The 23603-nt window shown below is 43.6% G+C and overlaps 1 protein-coding gene across 9 annotated transcripts in view; it reads left to right on the forward strand.

Annotated features, from left to right (window-relative positions):
* The window catches only part of SUPT20H (SPT20 homolog, SAGA complex component), a 991190-nt gene that overhangs the window by 810757 nt on the left and 156830 nt on the right, over positions 1-23603 (forward strand). For all 9 annotated transcript variants that reach the window (XM_044073324.1, XM_044073326.1, XM_044073328.1 and 6 more), the window contains one exon: positions 8953-9107. In XM_044073324.1, the coding sequence (XP_043929259.1) occupies positions 8953-9107 (155 nt within the window). The remainder of the gene's footprint in view (positions 1-8952; positions 9108-23603) is intronic.

Genomic DNA, 23603 nt, shown 5'->3' on the forward strand with positions numbered 1-23603 from the left:
CTGCTGACTTGAAATACTTGTCATGGAAGACTGCTTTTTGTTGGCCATTACTTCTGCAAGAAGGGTTTCTGAGTTGCAGGCCCTTATGGCAGTGGAGCCTTTTTGATTTTTCATAAGGATAGGTATCTTTACGCACTTATCCTTCCTTTATGCCTAAGGTGGTTTCTAGTGTGGCTTTAAACCAAACTATTCATTTGCCTACCTTTTATGCAGATCCCCAAAATAAAGGGGAAAAGATTTTGCACACTTTAGATGTACACAGGCTATTGCGTTATTATTTGAGCAGGACTAAGGATTTTAGGCAGTCTCAGCAGTTGTTTGTTTCTTTTGCTTTGAGTTCAAAGGGCAAGCCTGTGTCAAAACAAACTATTTCTAGGTGGATTGGGTGTTGCATTACATTTTGTTATTCCCATCATGGCAAGGAGATTCCAGCTGGGATTAGGCCTCATTCCACTAGGGCTACTGCCACTTCCACAGCATTTCTAAGGGGTGGCAACTAAGGATATTTTGGAGGCAGCTACTTGGAGTTCAGTGCATACTTTCTCTAAGCATTATCACCTTCCTCTCTACTCTAAGTCTAGGGCTGGTTTTGCCACAGCTATTTTGCAAGGCATGTTGTCAGTTCCTGCTTCCTTATGATTTGCCAGCCTCCCTTACCTCTGCTTTGGGATTCTACCCAATAGTTAGGACTGCAGCAATGTGGAATGAAGAACATAGTACAGTTTTGTACCTACCATAAATGTAGATGTTCGAGGATCCACATTGCTGCAGTCCAATTTACCCTCCCTCCTTCCCCTCTGTGTTTAGGGGTGGTTGTGTAGGTGAGGTTATATTCTGCTAATTTTGTATATATTGTATATATATTTTGGTGCAGGTATTTTGGGAGTTTTTGGTTTTTGGCCTTATCTTTTCAGGGTCTTCTGACATCTGGGGCAAGAAAAGACTGAGGATATGACGTCGGTCATGCGCATTAGTACCCTGACGTACTGACGTCAGTCTAATGCGCCCTGACCGACGTCAGCCATATACTTTGGTATTCGGGCCGACTGGACAGCGGACTACCCAATAGTTAGGACTGCAGCAATGTGGATCCTCGAACATCTACATTTATGGTAGGTACAAAACTGTACTTTCCTCAGAGGGGCAAAGAATATAAAACCCCCAAGGAAACTACCAGTCCCTGCTTGGGACCTCAGCTTCGTATTGCAAAAGCTGACCCTTCCTCCCTTCGAGCCAGCTTCTTCATCAGAGTTACAGTACTTGTCATGGAAAACGGCCTTTCTTCTGGCTGTCACCTCAGCTCGCAGGGTTTTGGAGCTACAGGCCCTCATGGCTGTGCAACCATTCATCATTTTCCATCAGGACAGAGTTTCCTTATTAACCAACCCTACCTTTATGCCAAAGGTAGTATCCAGTGTAGCTTTGAATCAGACTATCCACTTACCTACCTTTTATCCTAATCCACAGAACAAAGGGGAAAGACTACTACATTCCTTGGACATTCACAGACAACTTCGTTATTATTTGGACAGGACAAAGCCATTCAGGAAATCTGAGCAACTCTGTGTCCTATGCTGCAGTTGCTCAAGGAAAGGCGATTTCCAAACAGACAATTTCAAAATGGATAGCCCACTGCATACGCTTTTGTTACTCATTTCATGGAAAAACTGTGCCTGCGTGCATCAGATCCCACTCCACCAGAGCCACATCTACCTCTGCAGTTTTCCTCAGGGGGGTCCCTACCAAGGATATTTTGGAAGCAGCCACCTGGAGTTCAGTGCACACTTTCTCCAAGCACTATCACCTCCCACTCTGCTCTAAATCTAGAGTGGGCTTTGCCACAGCAGTCCTGCAGGGCATCCTAGCCCCTCCTAGTTCCACTTAGTGCCTACCACCCTTACTTAGCTTTGGGATTCTACCCATCTGTTATGACTGCAGCTGTATGCACGATGAACATAGTACAGTTTTGTACCTACCATAAATGTAGATGTTCAAGTGCTCATACAGCTGCAGTCCAGGATGTCCTTCATGGATGCATCTGCAGTCATAACAAGTGGGTTGTCCTGTCGTCAGGCAGCCCTGCAGTCGGCCGGATTCCAAAGTCCGGGTCCGGCTTCGGCTGATGTCGCACTCCACCCGACGTCATCTCTGTTGGTCTTCGGGTATAAAAGCATCAGCCGACGCCATTTTCCTCAGTCTTTCTTGCGCTGGCGCCGAAGCAGAAGCTGTTCGCAAGTGCCGGTCGGTCGGATCCAGAGATTACTTCTACCGAATACTACTTCAAGACTTCTAAAGCTAAGTACCCGTTGGGGACTCTTTCTTGCCTCAGCCGATGTCAGAAAAAGTTAACAATTGTTTAACCTGTGGGAAACAAATACCTCATAAAGATTTCCACTCTTACTGTCTGCCTTGTTTAGGCCCAGCCCACGACGTAGCAGCCTGTTCGCCTGTGCTCTTTCAACCGGCACGCTTAGGCGTCGGTCGGAGTTTGCAGAACAGTTTTTCGGTACTGATTTTGCGTACATTATGCCGCCGGATCCTCCGACTACCCAATCTTCCAAAACGGAAAGATAAAGACCGACACCCGCGGCCCGCGGTTTCGCCGAAACCACGGCAAAGCAAACCGCGAGTGTCTCGGTTTCGGCCGAAACCGAGAAAACTGCTCAAAGTACAGCTGAACCTATTCTTACAACTGAGGCCCCTGCTACAATTCTTGAATCGACCTCAGAAATTTTACCCACTACGGTGGTTGACTTATCAGACACCATCCCTTGGATGTCTCTACCCCAGCACGTGGTGCTGCTAGGCCTCCAGCAGCCATGTCCATTAAGGCCTTCGCCAGGGCTAAAGCAGCCAAGACTACTAAATCAGTGCCTGTTAAACCCCTCATCCAGGCCCTCTTCTAGTTCTCAAATGCTTTCTTTGGCAGAAGATTTAATTTCTTTAATTAGAGGATCTCAATCTCACCCAGACAGGGCCTCTCAGCCCCAGAGAAGAGACCTAGGGCAGAGCCCCTGAGCCAGTGTCTTCTGATGATTCTGCTGATGAATCAGACATAACTGACCAGCCTGAGGCTCCCTTCTCCAATTTTGAAGATTCTGATGCTGAAGAATCCATTCCAGCTGCTTCCCCACCAGAAGAATTCTCCTTTGGGGAAACCTTGCATGCCATGCGAGAACAGTTCCAATGGCAGCAACAGGATTTTTCAGACTCCAGAAAAGACTTAGGACCTTTCTGCACCTCCCACAGCACAGGCCCTTAGCTATACCTCCTGTTCTCTCTGTGGTGGATGATGCTTTCAATGATGTTTGCTCCGCTCCAGATTCTTTACCCCAGCCCCTGCCAAACCAGACAGATTTTACAGGGTGCCAGATACTCATCACCACCTTTACAAGGCCCCACTTGCAGACCCAGAAACTATATCCCAGGGTCCCAAGGCAGTAGCCGCGACCACAGCTAAAACCCTATTCCTTCTGAAAGGGAAGCAAGGTCACTAGACAGATGGGGTAAAAGGTCTACACTTCAGCTACTCTCTCAGCTAGAGCTTTAAACTGTCAGTTTCACATGATACAATACCAAGAGTTTATGCTTGATCAGTTAACTAAAAACTAACTACTGATGAATCTCTTGATAAGAAATATGTATTAGAGATGGTAAATAACATACAACAGGTTAGCAACCATTCCTTAAAATGTGGCTATGATGCACTGGAGGCTTCATTTAGATCAGCCATGACAGGCACAGTGATAAGAAGGCATGCATGGCTAAAGGAACAAGCTTTACCGGATCATGTTAAAGCTAAGTTGCTAGATGCTCCTATGGACAAGACAAGTTTGTTTGGTACACCTGCCCAGCAGGTTATGAAGAAAATGGAAGAAAAGGCAAAATCTGTTCAAACTGTTAAAGATTTCTTGCAGGTTCAACCCCAAGGTTTAGCAGGAACTGGCCTCCCACATATTGGTCCTTTCCTGACTCCACAAAATTTCAAAGGGGCAGGAATAGACGTTCCAGAGGCAGAAACCAATCCAGAGGAGGTGCCTACAGAGGACGACAGTGGCAAGGTAACAACAGAGGCACAGACACAGCCACTGCCACTACATCAGCACAACCACAGTGACTTAATCCTAAATCCGCCTACCAGGGAGCAAATAGCAGCTCCTCTAGGCGGAAAGTTAACCTTATTTTCAAAGAACTGGCACTACATAACAAAAGACAAGTGGATTTTACAAACCATAGATCAAGGTTACGGTTTCACTTCCACACTTTACCAGTCAAAAGAGGAATGCCAAATCTACCTCCAAATCAAAAAACAGAGGCTCTACGCCAGATAATGGAGTTAGCAAACATGAGAGCTGTGGAAAGAGTGCCAACAGCAGAACAAGGAAAGGGGTTCTACTCCAGACTATTCCTAGTTCCAAGAAAGGAAAAATGTTGGAGACCAATTCTAGACCTGTCCACCTTAAATACATACATCATTGTCCCAAAATTCAAAATGCTGACCCTACAGCAACTTCTTCCCATGCTGGGCAAGGAGTCTTGGCTGGTAACTCTAGATCTCAAGGAGGCATACCTGCACGTCCCCATTCGACCAATCTGCAGAAGATACCTCAGATTTCTTGCAGGATCAGAGCACTATCAATTCTCAGCATTGCCCTTTGGCTTATCTACTGCGCCCAGAGTATTCACAAAATGCCTGGCATCAGTAATCGCCCATTGCAGACTACAGGGAATTCAAATTTACCCATACCTGGACGACTGCCTGCTACAAGGGGACAACAAAAGCAAGCTGACAACAGATTTACAAAGGGTCATTTACTTGCTACAAGGACTGGGATACACAGTCAATTTACAAAAGTCAAGGCTGATACCATCCCAAACAAGGACATTCTTGGGCTGAATTGGACACAGTACAACAAATGGCATTCCTGACTACAGAAAACAAAAAGAACTTCCTCTTTACTTCTTGGCACTAACAAAACTGAACAAGTTAACAGCAAGAAAATTTCTACAGGCCTTGGGCTTCATGGCATCATGCATAATCTTGGTCCCATTTGCCAGACTACATATGAGGAAACTACAGTGGTACCTAAAGAATTTATGGTCCCAACACAGACACAGTCTAGAAACAGAAATCCCACTAATTCCATGCTTAAAACAGGAGTTCCTATGGTGGGCTCAGGCATGCCAGTCAAACCCAGGCCTGCCCTTCCGCAGATGTCAACCAAGCCAGACCATCACAACAGACGCTTCAGACCTAGGATGGGGGCCCACATGCTAGACAAATGCGTGCAAGGATTGTGGACACAGGATCAACTTCACCTGCACATCAATCTAAAAGAAATGCTGGCAGTAAAACTGGCAATCCAAAAGTTCAAACCATTCCTCAAAGAGGGCCAGTTCATGATAAGGACAGACAACACCACAGTCATGTGGTACATCAACAAACAGGGAGGCACTCATTCATACCCCCTATGCAGAATGACCTTGGAGCTGTGGACCCTGGCACTCAGCTACAACATTCAGTTACAGGCAATATTTGTACCGGGGAAAGACAATACTCTAGCAGACATACTAAGCAGAACCACTTCGGATGCCCACGAATGGAAGCTGCACCCGGACATCTTCAAGACCATCTCAAAGAAATGGGGAATGCCACAGATAGACCTATTCGCATCACCTCTCAATCACCAGCTCAAAAAATTCTGCACAAGGACATTCCACCCACTAGCATGGAAAGTGGACTCACTCTCCTTCAACTGGAAAGGCCTAACAGCATATGCATTCCCACCTCTTCCTTTGATACACAAGGTACTACTAAAAATCAAGGAAGAACGTCCAAGGATAATCCTGATAGCCCCAAACTGGCCAAGACAACACTGGTACCCACTACTGAAGAGCATGTCTCGAACAACATGTGGCCAATACCCTGATGCCTTTGATGTTAACTCAGAACAACTACAGCATCATACATCCAAACCTAAAACGCTGCAACTGACTGCATGGAACATCACATAGCAGCAGCTAATCCAGAACTTTCCCAAAGAGTTAAAGACATTATTCTTGAAGCACGCAGACCTTCAACAAGAAAGAACTATGCTGGAAAATGGAAAAGGTTTGTCATTTGGAGTACCGAAAGAGGAAAAGATGTGTCAAACATAGATATGCCTAACATTCTGGAGTATCTGGCGAACTTCTTCATTCAGGCCTGTCCTACTCCTCCATCAAGATACATGCATCAGCTATTTCAGCAGAATACAGCTTTGATCCACCTGTTTTTCGCACCCTTTGCTCAGGCAGTTCCTCAGAGGAATCAAGAATGTAAAACCTCCAAGGAAACCACCATTACCAGCTTGGGACTTAAACTTTGTGCTAGAAAAGTTGACACTAGCACCCTTTGAACCAGCAGCAACAGCAGACCTACAACACCTGTCATGGAAAACTGCTTTCCTACTGGCAATTACTTCAGCAAGGAGGGTTTCAGAACTACAGGCCTTAATGGCAGTGCAACCCTTCCTAATCTTCCACCAAGATAGAGTGTCCTTGAGGACTAATCCTACATTTATGCCTAAGGTGGTATCCAGAGTATCTTTAAACCAGGCAATCCACCTACCTACCTTCTTTCCCAACCCACAAAACAGAGGGAAAGAATACTGCATACCTTGGATGTACATAGACAGCTACGCTACTACTTGGACAGAACAAAAATAGCAGAAAGACTGACCAACTTTTGTAGCCTATGCAACAGGAAGGGAAGGAAAAGCTATTTCCAAACAGACAATCTCCAAATGGATAGGAAATTGCATACGATACTGTTACTCCTTCCATGGAAAACCAATTCCACAGAACATAAGACCTCATTCTACAAGGGCAACAGCCACTACCACAGCCTTCTTACGAGGAGTGGCAACCAAAGACATTATTGAGGCGGCTACTTGGACCTCCGTGCATACATTTGCCAAGCATTATAATTTGCCTCTTTATTCCAGATCCCGAGCAGGGTTTGCCACTGCTGTACTGCAAGGGATCCTAAACACACCATAATCTACCTTTATCCTCCTCCCTAGTTGGCTATGGTATTCTACCCACTTGTTATGACTGCAGATGCATCCATGAAGGACATAGTACAGTTTTGTACCTACCATAAATGTAGATGTCCGAACTGGATAGCATCTGCAGTCAGGATTACCCTCCCTCCTTCCCCTCTGTGGTACTCCTAGGGTGTTTACCCTCCTAATAGCTAGCTGTCGGGGGGGAGTCTTTTATGGTGTATTTGTTTGTATATATGTACATATATGCTTATTGTTGTGTTTACCTCTATCTATTTGGAAACATTGGCATCTATCCAAATTTTACCCTGCAAGAGGGCTACTGGCATCTGGGGCAAGAAACACTGAGGAAAATGGCGTCGGCTGATGCTTTTATACCCGAAGACCAACAGAGATGATGTCGGGTGGAGTGCGACATCAGCCGAAGCCGGACCCGGACTTTGGAATCCGGCCGACTGCAGGGCTGCCTGACGACAGGACAACCCACTTGTTATGACTGCAGATGCTATCCAGTTCGGACATCTACATTTATGGTAGGTACAAAACTGTACTTTTCCTTCCCTCCAACCCCTCTTAGGACAGGCCTTATGACAAACCCTTTTCATATAACCTTTTAGGGTACTCTTTTATGGTTTATTTGCTTGCAACTTACTGTTTTTGATTTATCAACATTGCATTTTTGCATAACATTATGTTTGCCTTCCTTCTGGGGGCACCTGACATATGGGGCAAGAAAAATGGAAGAAAATTGCGTCGGCTGCCTCTTTTATACCCCTGCCGCACTGACGTCAGGGAGGAAGCGACGACAACCGACGCCGGACCTAGACTTTGGAATTCGGCCGACCGAGGACATGCCTGATGGCAGGATAACCCATCTGTTATGACTGCAGCTGTATGAGCACTCGAACATCTACATTTATGGTAGGTACAAAACTGTACTTTACATGTAGTCCTCCTATGAAAAATTCCACACCCTCATAGAAGCATATATTTTATGAATGAAATGCTTTCCCATCCTCATTTGGAGTTGTCTCCTTGGCTGACCTGAATATTTTTTCACCCTCATGCCTTTCAGTCATCATGATTCATTTCCTCTGTTATATGTAGCGAGTCCTCAACAGGATCAAGTGTCTGTTAGGACCAACCTTCACTGCTTCCTAAATGTTATGTATGAGATAGGTCTGACTTATTACCAGTCATTTTAAAGTGCAGAACTGACGAGAGTACATTCTGCACACCCCCAGTGTTCATCTCTGCTTTTTGGTTGCATGTGAAGAGGATCCATGAGTTCAGGAAGATAGCACAAGGAAGCAAGTGACAGAGCTATGGGTTGGAAGATGTTTTCTGTGGCCAGACAAACACTTTGAGTGTGTCTTTCATACTTCATTGTGTATTACTGTTCCTGAGTATAGAAGTTTGGCTGAAGCAGTCAGAGGTCATTCCATTAGAGGAATAGCTGCTTATTTATTTGGTAATGTATATCTATTTCACTTCAGCCCATCCTGATTACTTAAGGGCACTCTGCTCTCCCTTTCTCCCTTATGTAACTCATTTTGATTGGAAGAGAAATATGTGTGACCATTATTCTCTGCAGGCATGACTTCTCCATTACAAAGCATCTCGGAGATCATATCATGCGTGCAGTGAGCACTTCCATATATGTAATTTCATAATAAAACAAAACTAATTGCCTTGGGGATTTACTTTGTTTTTTTATGTCATTTATACAGTTTTTGCATTTTTGTGCTCAGATTTATATTATTGTTTTATTAAATAAGCAAGCAAAATTAACAAATTGTTTAAAACAAGTCTCTCCAATTCAGTTTTTGAGCTTAGAAGTCTGTACCTTTGAGATTTTGCTGTTAAATGTGCTAGATTTTTCAATTGTTTTCCTTTGTTTTTACAGTGGTGCTCCAACCTTGATGAGTACTTCAAACTCCATGTTGGGTTGTAATACAGGTGCTATTACCTCGGCTGGTCTTAATCTCACTGGCATCCTTCCAGCCAGTGGAATGGTACCAGGTGCATTACCAGCTGCTATGCCATCAGTTGCTCAGGCAGGTTAGTATTAACTGTTACTAAGTAAGCAAGTAATATGGCACCTAAATGACCTTGTTTTAAACTTAGGAAGCATGGTTGTTGTATATGCTATGAAATAGAAAGGGTGTTGTTTTCAGAAATGTGTATTGTATTATTTGTGTCTGCAGACATGGCTGACATCCATATGGAGGGTTTTTAACTTGCAGTTGATGTTGGAGCTCTGTCTCTTTTGCAAAATGTTTGTCCATGATGCAGGCAGGTGTCATACTTTGATCAGGCCGAGTTTTGGGGCTTATTGATTTGTGGAACTGCCTGTTTTCCAATTCTTTCCCCTATGGTCACAGACAAAAACATTCTTATGTAGTCTCTTCAGATTAGAGATGCTCTGGGCAGCTGCTTTGGAGTTCCTTTACTCCATTGATTATCTTATGCAGCAGTATAGCCCTTTGTGTGTGGAACTGGCTCAAAAATACTGTAAAAGAGAGGGAAGTTATAAGAATGTGGTTAGTACACAATTTTGGTCACTATATTTGAAGTCTCCAGATGTTAGGATGGAATCCAACTTTGCTGCAAAGCTTAGGTTTGCCATCTTGAAGACACCACCCTAAATGGTTTGCAGGAACTCATTCCATCAGGCAATAAGTTTTGATGTTAATGATGCTTCTGATGTCTCCATTTCCTTCACTTTGGTTTAGTGTTTGCAGCATCCACAGAAAGGAATCAATATTTAGTGCAAGTGCAGATGTTCTTTATGTTTCACTGTTGGAGTCATCACATTTTGGGTTATCCCTGCCAGGGTAGACCTCTGCCGGCCCGAATACCAGAGACTTAGTATTTCTGCATCAGTTGCTGTCGCTTGAGGACTGATGTCAGGTTGTCAGTAGTATAAAGTAAAGCAGCTGACACCATTACATCAATCTTTCTTGCCATGGAGCCTGAGGCAGAAGCAGTTCGTGTGAGTGCTGATCGGCCGCTACCTGAGTTTTCATCTACCAAATTGAAGTTGAAGTCTTCTAAAGCTAAGTACTCTGCTGGGGTTCCTTTAACTGATGTCAGAAAAAGTTAATAATTGTCTTGCCTGTGGAAAACAAATACCACAGCGAGACTTTCACTCTTACTGCGTCACTTGTTTAGGCCAGACCACGACATCCCCCGTTGTTGCTTCTGTGTTTTGTTCAACGCCAGAACTATCCGTTGTTGGTCCCTTATTGTAGCCAGATATTTTTGCTTAGTCCTCAAATTCCGATATGGCTTTGGTAAGCCATCCGACAGCAGATCTTCTGAAAAAACGTAAAGATAAAGACAGTGTCAGACCGCCCAGGTCGAGAACTACCGACAACGCTTCTGTTAAGCTAGTCGTCAGTTCTCCGGTACTCAGTGAGGAGCTTTCCCAGCCCCTGATCCCCACTTCTGTTGATTTGCAGGCCGCTACTGAGACCCTTTCGGAGTCCACTATGCAGCAAAACTCTTCTTCAACTAAGGATCCTGCAGTTGTCTCTACCTTGGATGGGTCCGGAGCCGCTGAGCAGGCACCGGCTTGCGAGGAAGTCCTTCGCACTACTGAAACACGATACAAAACGACGTCTTTTTTCGTGACTACTGTTCTTTCAAAAACTACTGAGTTTCTTAGGCCCACGGTATGAACCACACCCAAGAAACCAACGACCCACCTCAGGTGCCTGCTACCTTGCCTCAGGATCAAATGCTTAAAATGGTGGAAGACCTTATCATGCTGATCAGGGGAAGCCAAGATACTCCCTCCGAAAGGAAAAGAGATCTGTCCCCTGTAGTTTTGTCTGAATAAAAGTCAGATGAATCTGATGCATCTGAATATGAAGACATGCAGCCCCTCTCCACTTATGAGGATTCTGATGCGGAGGATGCCATTCCTTAAGCCTCTCCCCCAGAGCCTTTGGGGAAACCCTGCATACTTTAAGGGAGCATTTCCAGTGGGAGAGTCAGGACTACCCTCAGTCTAAAAAGAGACTCGGGGAATCCCTAGATCTTTCACACCACAGACCCTTGGCCATCCAAGCCCCTGCCAGACCATGTCAAATCTAAATTCCTGGATGCCCCCTTGCACAACCATAACTCATTTTGCACTAAGGCAGAAGAGATCTTAAAGATGGAAGAAAAAGCAAAATCTATGCAAACAGTTAAGGATTTCTTGCAGGTCCAGCCCCTAGGTTCAGCAGGCATTGTCCCTCCGAACACTGGTCCTTTCCTGCTCCCAGTAAACTGGCCCAGCCTAGGCCCTGTGGACACAGACCCCCCCCCAGACAGCAGCCACAGGGAATGCAGAAATCTAAGCAGTGGACTACCTCCACTTCAAAACCGGGGAATTCTAAGCCACCCCCTTATGGTAAGAACTCACAATGACTCACCTCCTCTCCCTCTGCCCACCTTCACTTACCCCTAGGAGGAAAACTGTCCTTTCACTCAAGCACCTGGGCCACCATTACCAAGGACCGCTGGGTTCTGAACATTGTGTCTCAGGGATACAAATTTTCCTTCCACACCCTAAAGGAGTTCCCAGATCTACCAACAAATCAGTGGGCAAAGGCTCAAAAGCAAATCCTTTCCCTGCTCTCTCTGAGGGCAAAGGAGCATGTTCCTGCAGAGCAGATAGGCCAGGATTTCTACTCCAGACGATTTCTGGTACCCAGAAAAGAGGGCACCTGTCGCCCAATCCTCGATCTATCCATTCTAAACACCTTCCTAGTGATCCCTTAAAATGCTCACCCTCCAGCATCTGCTACCCATGCTCTCCAAGGACACTTGGCTAGCCACCCTAGATCTAAAAGAGGCCTACCTCCACATTTCTATCAGGGAATCATGCAGGAAATATCTCCGCTTCAGGGCAGGATCTCAACACTTTCAGTTCTCTGCACTTCCCTTTGGCTTATCTACTTCTCCCAGAGATTTCACAAAATGTCTGGCTCTGGCCATTGCCTTTTGCAGACAAAGAAATATTCAGATTTACCCATACTTAGAAGACTGCCTTATTCTGGCAGACATCCAGGAAATGCTGCTCAAGCACCTGGCCTTTGTAAAGACCCTTCTGACCTGTCTAGGGTACACAATCTACCCAAAGGATAATCGTCCTGGGAGCAAGTGTGGACACCGCATCCCAGATGGCATACCTTACACAAGAGAAACAAATTGTCCTGACAACCTACTTTTCTCAACTATCCACCAAGTCTCAGCTAGGAAGCAAGGAAGATCCTGCAAGCTCTGGGGTTCATGGCATCTTGCATACTAGTTATTCCATACGCCAGACTGCATATGAGGCAACTTCAGTGGTACCTAAAGAGCCTTTGGTATCAACACTCTCAAGACCTGGAAAACTCTTCTACCTATAATTCCTTGCCTCAGAAAAGATTTTCTTTAGTGGGCAACAGCATGCTCCTTCAACAAGGGACTGCCTTTCTCCCCACCCCCCACAACCAGACCCTCACCACAGATGCATCAGATTATGCTTGGGGTGCACACCTGGGTGTCAGGTGCATACAGGGCCAGTGCAGCCCACAGCAAATCCCTCTGCACATCAGTCAAAAAGAGATGATGGCTGTGCAGCACGCCACACCTTGATAGCTTTCAAGACCCTTCTCTCTCCAGGGACTCTCCTGATCAAAACAGACAACACCACTGTGGTGTGGTACATCAGCAAAAAGGGAGGGACTCCTACTCTCTATGCAGGCTGGCCATGACCCTTTGGCACACAGCATCTGCCATGCAACTACACCTGTTACGACAGTTCCTGCCAGACTCTCTCAACTCCCTGGCAGACCAAGTAAGCAGAAATCTTCTGGACCCACATGAGTAGGAACTCAACAAAAGTAACGTCCCCCTAATAACTCAGAAATGGGGAACTCCGAAAGTCAACTTCTTTGCCTCCCACACCAACCATCAGCTCAGCACATTCTGCACCAGGGAGCATCACTGCATGGCTTGGAAAGTGGATGCCCTGTCCTTCCCCTGGGTCAATCTATCGGTCTGTGCCTTTCCTCCCCTACCTTTCATCCCCAGGTTACTGCTCAAAATAAGGGAGGAAAAACCAAGGGCCATTCTTATAGCTCCAGACTGGCCCCGGCAACACTTGTGTACCCCTTGCTGCGCAGCCTCTCCCCTCTGCCTCCATGGCATCTTCCTCGTATACCAAACCTCCTAACCCAGAGGGAAGGGGAATTCATGCATCCCCAATTGCAGACACTCAGTTCGGCAGCTTGGCTTATTCCCTAACCCTGGACCAATCTGCCAACCTCAGTAAATAAGTTCTGGATGTTATCCATGAGGCCAGACGCCCTAGTACCAGAAAGTCTTATGCTAAATGGAAAAGGTTCTGCACCTGGATCCAGGCTAAGGGAGCCAATATGGCATAGCCCTCCCTCCCTCTCATCCTGGAATTCCTAGCTGACCTACTACACTACACTACACAGTGGCCTCTCTTTCTCCTCTATAAAAATTCATGCCTTTGCTATTTCTGCTCATTTTCACACTGATAAACCCCTTTTCTCACACCCTTTGATCAAACAGCACCTAAGAGGGGCTAGCAACTAGAGGCCACCCAGGAGGGCACCAACGCCAGCTTGGGACCTTAACTTTGTATTGGAAAAGCTCACATTGCCCTCTTTTGAACCAGCTTCTTCTGCAGAGCTACAATTTCTCTCATGGAAGACCGCATTGCTTCTGGCCATCACTTCAGCCAGAAGAGTCTCTGAGCTGCAAGCACTCATGGCTTTGGAACTGTTCATCATCCTCCATGCAGACAGGGTATCCCTCAGAACTAACCCATCCTTCATGGCCAAGGTGGTGTCCAGTGTGGCTCTCAACCAATCCATTAATTTGCCCACCTTTTTTCCTAACCCCCAGGGCAAGGGAGAAAGGATTCTTTACTCTCTAGATGTGCATAGACAGCTCAGATTCTCTCTAGACAGAACTAAGTCCTTCAGAAAGTCTGATCAATTGCTGGTTAGCTTTGCTACAGGGGCAGAAGGCAAAGCCATCTCCAAACAAACCATTTCCAAATGGATAGCACACTGCATCCATTTCTGCTACAAACAGCATGGAAAGCCTCCCCCCAAGGGGGGTCAGGACACTCCACCAGAGCAGCCTCCATCTCTGCAGCTTTCCTCAGAGGAGTCCCCACCCAGGACATCCTGGAGGCTGCCACCTGGACATCTGTTCACACCTTTACCAAGCATTACCCCCTGCCTCTCTTCTCCAAGTCCAGGGCAGGGTTTGGCTCTGCAGTCTTGCAGGGCATCCTAGCCAGCCCCTAGTTTCCTTGACTGCCTCCTCCCATTTCCTCAGCTTTGGGAATCAATACAAATGTGATGACTGCAACAGTGAAACACGAAGAACATAGTACAGTTGTGTACACTCACCATAAATGTAGATGTTCGAGTGTCTTCACTGTTGCAGTCCTGGTTTCCCTCCCTTCATCCCCCTTTCTTTTCTTTCTCCTTTCAGTACCATTATTCCTTGTTGTTTTCCTTTCCTTACGAGGGACATATTGGTATTTTATTTTCCACTGGTGGGGTTCTTCCACCAGAACCTGACCTCCTACTTGCTGGCTCCTGACAGGGTAGGGCAAGAAAAATTGATGTAATGGCGTCGGCTGCCTTACTTTATACCACTAACGACCTGACGTCAGTCCGCAAGTGACAGCAGCCAACGCAGAAATACCAAGTCTCTGGTATTCGGGGAGGCCGTGGGCTACCCTGGCAGGGATAACCCAAATGTGATGACAGCAACAGTGAATACACTTGATCATCTGCATTTATGGTAAGTGTACACAACTGTACTTTTCCCCTTCATTGCTGATAATGAACTTTTGTATTCAGTGATCCTCACAACCTTTTTAGGCTGCTTCAGGAATCTGTTGGAAATAATCATGTCTGACATAAAGCTGCCTTTTTTCCGACATTAAAGTAGACCCACTCCAAAAAAGGTAGCATTTATGATGCATATTTGCTGTCATTTATTTTTTCCTGTGCATTTAATATCAAGGCAATTCTAAACTCTTCTGGGAGTTTTATGTCGACCCTGCACTGTTGTAATGTGGTCTCTATGACCAGACATGATATGCATAAACCTCAAGGTCTTGTATGTATTTGTGTTGCTGCAGATTTTTCCTTGTTCAAGTTAAAATTGCTCCAGTTTTGATTTTTGTATTTCAACTCCATCGAGCCCTGCTCTCTGTTTAGATTTTTTTCCTGAACCTTGGTCAGTGCCATTGTGGCTAGGTGCCCTTTTTCTGCAGAACAGGTGAGTTGCAACAAATAAGCAGTAGTACTATTTTTTACTTCACAGTTTAGCTGTTTTGTGATGACTTGTTCACATACATAACTATAGCATTTTGCTTCCATCTCAAAGATGCTGATATGGCCACATCAGAAGAAATGGTAGGCTGATCTGAAAATGTCATCGAAAAGTGATATTGAAATGATGTGCCAGGAATAAGAATTTTTCATTATTAATATTAATGAGGCATGTCTTAAAGAATTTAACTAAAACCAAAATCACTGCCCTTTTCTTCCTCATTACCAGTCTTTTCTTTTTCTTTTTTTTTGTTTTCAACAATGTTGTTCTGTATGTTGCTTTCCCATAATTATTTTAAAATGCTGTATGTTGATTTCCCATGATCAAAATGTTATAGCTCCACTCAGTAAAATTAGTTCCCGTCCCTTGACTGTATTCTGCTTTTCACGTCTGTTAAGTATATTTTGTCATGCACAACGTGTAGAGGTTTCATTTTCAGTTGATAAAATCAGTTTCCCTTTCCTGTCTTCATTAATTGTTGATTGCACAGAAAGCATCAGTAGCCATGTTAATTGTCATGCACGTACAGCCTCCAGATAATTTCTGTATTCATTTGCACACAAAGATCCCTTTAGCAGACTTGTAAAATAAAATTTCTCTTGCTTATTTGTCTATGATGTGTCACTGTTCATTCATCAAACTAGCACACTTATATTGCTGTATGTTGTTATGCTGATGTACCAGGTGGTATTTGCAATGAAATAGTGAGACTTGCTTTTATCTGTCTTTTAGTTGTCACAGCTGGCTATCACAGATTGCTATCTGTCTATACCAGATAAGATGACATTTGCAATAAAATAAAGTGGAGCATTGCTCTTGTTTATTTGGCTTTTACAACTTATGTTTGGGTATCACAGAATAGTGCTTGCCATATTATCATCATCATGGTGGTGTATGTTTCTTCCTCACTACTGTGTACCAGATATTTTGGCTTTAATTTTTCCAAATGGACATGACAACATAGTGCTTGTCAGTCAAAATAGTGTCGGTGTATATTGCTGTTGGTGTATATTGCGTCCTCATTAAACAATGTACCATATGATACTTGGACTAAAATAATTTCAAGTATTTCCCTTACGTGTTTGTCTTTTACTTCTGAACTGCCTGTTCTCAGCAATACTGTCAGATGATCAAGACCACATTGATTTTATGTTGCATCTCCTTTAAACAGTGTAACGATCAGCTTTTACGGACTTGTAAAACTGAAGTATTCTTGCTCGACAGCTGCAGTGGTGTAGCCCTAAGAACAGCCCAGGTGTCCCAAAGTTACTTAGCAGCTCAGATGACTGATAGAGCTGGCAGAGGAGGATGGTTGTGCCCACCCGGGGGGTGGATTTGGCAGAGGAGGATGGTTGTGCCCACCAGGGAGGAGGTGGATTTGGTAGATCTGGCTGTGTACTCTCCAAGTCCCTACAATGAGGGGCTGGAATGCAGATGCATGACTTAGGGGTGAATATTAGGCTTACCAAGCCTTGAAGGGATGATAGCCTCTAATGTGAGTGTGTGGGAAAATACACATAGGAAAGGCATTGTGTGCCTTTATTCTAATGCAGATTGCATGTTCCTCTAACCAGAAGAGGTGTCGGGCCTCTAGGAATGCCCTCAGTTGCCGAAATGTCGGTGAGGGTGCATAACACATTCCTGCCTGCTTGCATGACTAACATCCCCTCTCGACAGCTGTCTCTGCAGCACTGGAGTGCAGACCCAGTGTATATGGAAATTAATTTGCAGTGTAGAGTTAGATGGAAGCTTGATATTCAGCAACAGTGGGGCACATATTACATTGAAAAAAACATTTGTGCTTGTGTTTGGCTTTAACATCTCAGTTTTGGGTATCACAAAAAAGAGCTGTATTAATAAGGTACCATCTGATAAGTGGATTTTGAGTCATCATCAACAACCCCCATTGAGCTTTGCATCAGCTGTTGCCATCTCTATCAATTCATTGCCACTCTCCTGCCTTCTTTGATAGTCATGCTTGTCTGTTGTAGGTCTTCACTCTTGCAATCCATCCATCTCTTTGCTGGATATCCTTGTTTCCTCTTATAGGTTCATAGGTAAGTACTATCCCAGACCAGTTCCCCTTTGATACAGGAATTAACTTATCCCCCTTGGTGATTGATTGATTTTCCCCCCTCCCATGATCGATATTTTATGTATTACCCCTAGTGAGAATAACTGTCCTACTTTTTGTTTTTTGCGAATCTTCACCAAATCTAAGTGGGTCTGAATAAGATTAATTTAATGCAACACATCTGACTGTAGCTTAGAAATGCAGCATGTTGTAGGATATGTACAGTCTTAAAATGGCAATTTCATACAGCAGTCTTGAAGTGGCAATAACTTTTACATATACACAGTGCATTTGGAAGGTTTATGCCCTCATACAGAGCACATCTTTGTTGAAGCTGTATTACATTAACTGCATTGCCATTCTGTTACTTGATTGTACCCTCCAAGTCTTATCAGTGGTCTTCAGTCCAATATTCAGCATTGACAAATGCCTATTTTTTGTTATTGATCCTTCTTTAGTTGCCAGGTGAAGACAGAAAGGCAGGCAGATCAAGTAGGTCCAGCTACTGATTTATCATTTGGCCTTTCATTTTGCTGTAGATGACCTTCATGCTTGAAATGAGAGTTAGCAAAAGGTTAGCTTCTCAGCCCATCGTCTGTATATCACCTGTCAGTGGGACATTTTATGCCACTGTTGCACCTCTGATGTATCACTTAGTATTACTGTCACTCTGTGCAGCCATGAACTCCCTAATACAGCCTCCATAACATGAATCTGTAGGTCAGGTGCCTTAACCATAAAATCCTCCAATTGTCCTGTACTTTTCTTGTAATCATTGACCTCATTTTATCGGGATAGCAGTTGGCCATTGGCTGCTGAAGTCCTTCCCATCTTAACTGGCCATCTGAACTTTGGCCCGTGATAGCCAAGTCATATATCTTGTCTTTGTTCTGTTTTACATTTGTTGCTGCTGGTAATTTATGCATGACTTTTATAACCTTTGTTGAATTATCAGTTGTGACATGTGCAAACTTGCACCGATATAAAAGTAATCAAATCATATTCACGTTTACAAATGTTATACATCACATATATTCTGTACAATATAATCAGTTCAACATTATGTAGATTGTTCAGTTCTGCCTTCTCTTATACCTCATTCCTCCTCCAAAACATTTTTCTGTGTGCATTGTTCCCATAATTTCCATTTTTTATGCAATTTACTACTACTGCTTCCTAAAGATCCTACTTACTGTTCTTGTATCTCTGTTACAATGTTAACTACTTCATGTATGGTTGGTTTAGACTTTGATTTCCATTTTCTAGTAATTGCTTTTTTTGGCAGCCACTGGAGTTAAACTTAACAAGGCCTTACTATGTCTAGGTATTTCAGCTACTGGATCCCAGCTTAAAGTTTTTCCCTTAATTGCACTTGTTTGCCCGCCCTGTATTCCTGACCAAGTACTCTAGGGAATTTTTAAAAGTCTGCCAAATCATTACTCTCTGAAAATATATGCTTCCAGGTACCTTTTTCTACCACATTACACCTCAAATGTTTGCCATCTACCTGATGAAACATTATTTGCAGTCTGCTTGGCGTTTAAAAGTGCCTATACGAACACTTCCAGGCAAAAATCCTAAATCTTCTAGACATCACATATTTGAGAGCCATACATATGCCCTCCCATTGTTTCTTTGTGCATTGCTTATCTAATCTCTCCCCAATTTTTTCTGACCTCCTCTGATTGATTCCTGTAGTCAACATGCAGTATTTTATATGCCCTACTAATTATCCATTTTTAACATCAGCTTCTGTTCTAGATTCAACTCAAAAGTCAGCCAGCACAGGTTTTTTACTTGAGATTCCCGTATCCCTTTCTCTTTGTGTATACTTTTATCAATTCCCAGTAGGGAAGACAATTTCTAGCCTGAATTTCAAATGTGTTATTGGCCTCTTCCCATTCTGTTACCTTTTCCTCTCTAATTGTTTGTTCCCAATCCTTTGTCAGCTTCCTTTAAGTAAATTCCAGCCTCCTCTTGCACATTCTTTGTACCCATCATGTATAGTCCTCTCTATTAGGCAGACTCAACTTTTTTCTGTTCCCATGTTGGGTTAGTTCTTAGTATACTTTCTACTCTTTTTATAAGCATAAAATTCTGAATGACTTGTTCTCTTTAAGAATCTGCATCCAAAATCCCACTCTTTATCTTTATTTCTTGAATTACCTCTTGGCTTCATCATCCATTTCCACTTCTAATTGTAGCTTTCTGCTTGTATTATATGTAACTGTGCAGCTCTAAAGTATGTCTTCAAATTGGGTAATTCTAAATCTCCTTGTTGTATTGGAAAGATCAGCATATCTCACTTGACTCTTGCCTCTTCCCCTCCTAGATAAAATCCTCCAACTCTTTAATTACTATCTACAACTTCACCTCTGATTGATAAAAATATGCCTGATATGTCTATACAACCTAAAGGGACTAAAACATTTTCCTTGCTTGTATTGTGCTATCCATATCCATAGGCAAGAGCTTCCAGTTTTTCAGTTTTTGTTTTATCTTTAAAGTCTCTTCTCACATCTCCTTAGCTGGCATAATAGAATACTTTTTAACCCATGCTCCTAAGTACTTCATTTTACCATGTCCCTCTAAAATGGGAATTGCTGAAACAGTTTGTATGTGGGTACATAATTTGCAGCTGTATCCTTTTTATCTTCATTAATTTTATATCTCGAAAGAACCCAGAACTGTCTCAGAATGTTCCACAACACTGAGATGTCCTTTTCTTGGTCTGCTGGGTACAAAGTATCATCTGAAGATAAAGTCAACTTTTCATGAATACCATACCAGTTTTATTCTTGAATTTCTGTGTGCTTTATTTTCCTTGCCAGAGGCTCTAAGTATTACACAAATAACAAAAGGGATAGAGGACATCCCTGCATGGTTCCTCTGTTCAGGCACAACTTATCCAAGAGGAACTCTCCCACTTTGATTTTTGCCTCTGATCCCTCATGTATCCTCCTAATTAGCCTTATTATTTTATCAGGAAATGCAAATGCTTCCATTGCCCGCACCAAGCCCCACCAATTACAGCTGCATTTTCTTCCATTTTGCTTCCCTCTGGATCATCATTGCTCTGTTAATGTCAAATGTTTGCCTCCCCTCCACAAAATCATATTGATCCATATCTGTCAATTTTGAGAACAGCTTTACCCCTTCTTTTAGCCTTTCTGTGAATTTGGATCTAATGGGTCTTTACTGTCTTTAGATATTGCAGCCAAAGCAGCTTTTTTGTTCCCAGGATGTTGGTGCTTCCCTTCTTTTTAAAATACTGTTAAACAAAACTTTTCAAGTCTTTGTCACTTTCTTCCCTCCTTGCTTCCAAACTTCCACTGGAACACCATGTATTCCTGGAAACTTTCCTCTAGATTGGTTGTATATTACCATTTGTATCTCGTCTCCTCCTGTCTTAACTGTTAATTGTTGAGCCTGTTAGAATATTTGTCTTCCATAAATATCTCTGTGTGTGCTTTTTTCTTTATTTCTCCACTTCTTTGCTTTACACAGTTTTTTATTAAGTTTCTGAAATATCTTCAGTACCTCTGCATCATCTCTGGCTATTTGTCTTGTTATAGGTTTCCCTAAGTTTGGAAATAACCCTTTCTATTTTTTGTTGCTTAAGTCATTGAACCAGAAGTTTTTTCTGCTCTAGAGTTATTATCAAAAAACAGTTGCTTTAAAGCAATTTTTCTAAACTCTTGCACATTATCCAGGTACTCCCTTATTTTCTCTTTAGCACTCTGTAGTTGTGCCTGTTCTTGTTCTGAGAGACCCCCCCAGTCTGTAATACTTTAACCATTGTCAGCCCCTCTGAAAACATTTTTTACTTCTTAATCACATCTCTTATTCTTTTAGTTGTACCCTATTTTTAAACTCCACTTTTTATTTTATCCCACTTACTAGCTGTAACTTCTGAAGTGCTTTCTCTCTTCGCTTATAACTCCCACATAAATTCCACTGCCCATTCCTTAAATTCCTCTTTTTAATAAGTAAGTGGTGAAGCACCATTGTCTCATCTTCACTTTATTACCCTGCATTTTTATGTTGGTAATTATACTGGCTCATGATCTGAAATGATTACTGGATGTGTGTCAAAGTTCTCAATTAAATATGCATGTTCTTGTAAAATATAATTTCTGTCTAGTCTAGCCCAGTTATTGTACCTTGGGCATAATATGTAAATTCTCTTGAGTTGGTACTACTGTAGTCCATACCAAATATTTTCGTACATTTCTTCAGAAATCTATGCTCTTTGTTGTATTTTTCCCTTCTAGGCTCCCAATAAAATCCTCATTGTTGGAAACTAAATTGCTGTCCCCTCCTGTAAGTAATAGTCCCTGTTGAAAGCTGATCGCAGTTTTTTTAGGCAGAATATAATTACATGCCAGCGTAATCCTGTCCCATGCCAGTAGCTCCTTACTACCACAAATCTGCCATTGTTAATTTTTTTTCCACTCCTGTCACTATCGGAGCTCTTCTAGCAGTTAATATTAAATAATCCTCTTTTCCTCTGTCCCCAATATTTTGCTGAATATCCATCCTGAAATCCTTCAGATTCACTTACTCGGTTCTTTCCAAATGTGTCTTTATACTCTCCATTTCTTAATATAATTAAATATCCTTTGCTTTTTTCTATACCTTTGAGGTCATTCACATTCCAAGGTAATATAGAAAGTGTTGCTGTTATGATAAGTCATTTTCCCACCTGGTATATATGACAGCTTTTTAAATGTCTATTTCTAGCTTTTATGATACATATACCCACTAATGTTTGGCAGGTTGATCATGTATACGTTTTTTTTTTTTTTTCCTTATCAGCATTTGAACCTACGTCACATTTTACAGGGCTTTTTGTTTTAAAGAAAACCCTCCAAACAAAAACACATACCCTATAACCCATTACAAACACACCATCCTATCTTTATTCTCCTCCCACGTCAAAAACAAGTTTTAAGCTTTTAGAAAACGTTAACATCTGAAGTAGTTAATTTCATTTGATCAGCAACCTGTGGGCATCAGATCCGAGCTGGCAGCTTTCCAAGCTAGAGGTCCGAGCTCCTAGCTCCGCCCCATTACCCATAATACCCTGCTACCTCCCTCCAGTCCTCAGATCTCGTTTGCCGCGGCTTCTAGAAGCACGACAGATGAGCTCTTGGAGGTTTGTGAGTACATTTAGAGGGTTTTATTCTCTAATTTTTACTATCCGTTTTCTTCAAAAACTGTGTGTGTTTGTTCCTTCGACCCTAGTAAAAAAAAAAATTTTTTTTTTCTGTTAGTGGCTGGTTAGTTATAGTTCCCCTTCCCCTTATCTGTGTGTGTGTGTGTGTGTGTGTGTGTGTGTGTGTGTGTGTGTGTGTGTGTGTGCGCTAAAATGGCTGAAGGCCCTAAGGCCGTATTTTCTGACTGCTCTGAGTGTGGCCATAAGCTGTCCCCAGCCGATGGCCACACTTAGTGCGTTATGTGCCTGGGGTGGCACATTTTTCTTCAGGCTGCAAAATGTGTGCGGCTTTTAACCCCCGGGCTTTGAAGGACAGGAGGACCAAGATAATCTTGGCGGGCCTTATGCCCACGGATTCTGCTTTGTCGTCCTCTCCCTGTGTGGCACCAGCCGCGGCTGTTCCACCTACCGTTCCTGCTCCCCTGGCCGGGACTCAAACTCCCACTGCGGTCCAGGGAGAGAGGGACTCTAGGAAAAAAGACAGAAGGGACAAGGAGCGCGACAGGGAGAGGCATAAGAGCCACAAGCGGCGTGCCGATTTTGCCCCCTCGGCCCCGCCGGCTAAGCATCTCAGCTATCCCCTGAAGGCCTCCAGGTCTTCCCCCTCTCGGCTTCACTCTCCACGATTTTCTCCGGAGCCGGAGGAGGAGATCCGGTCCCCTTTGAGGTCGTCGAGGTGGCCTTCCCGGCCAGCCTCGGTGGCTTCTTCCAGATCCACTAGGAGCCTTTCAGACGCGGACATGGACCGGATGATGCGTCGCTTCCTCCAGGCCCAGATGCAGATGGGAGTGCTCTCCCGGAGGGAGCTTGGCCCCCTTCTTTCGGGTTTCGGAGCCGGGGTGTCGGCGCCGATAGTAATCGCTACTTCGACGCCGACTGTACCCTCAAGTCTGTCACGTCC

The sequence above is a fragment of the Protopterus annectens genome, chromosome 5.part1 (genome assembly GCF_019279795.1).
Source record: "Protopterus annectens isolate FY-2018-M chromosome 5.part1, PAN1.0, whole genome shotgun sequence".
Lineage (NCBI taxonomy): Eukaryota > Metazoa > Chordata > Ceratodontiformes > Protopteridae > Protopterus > Protopterus annectens.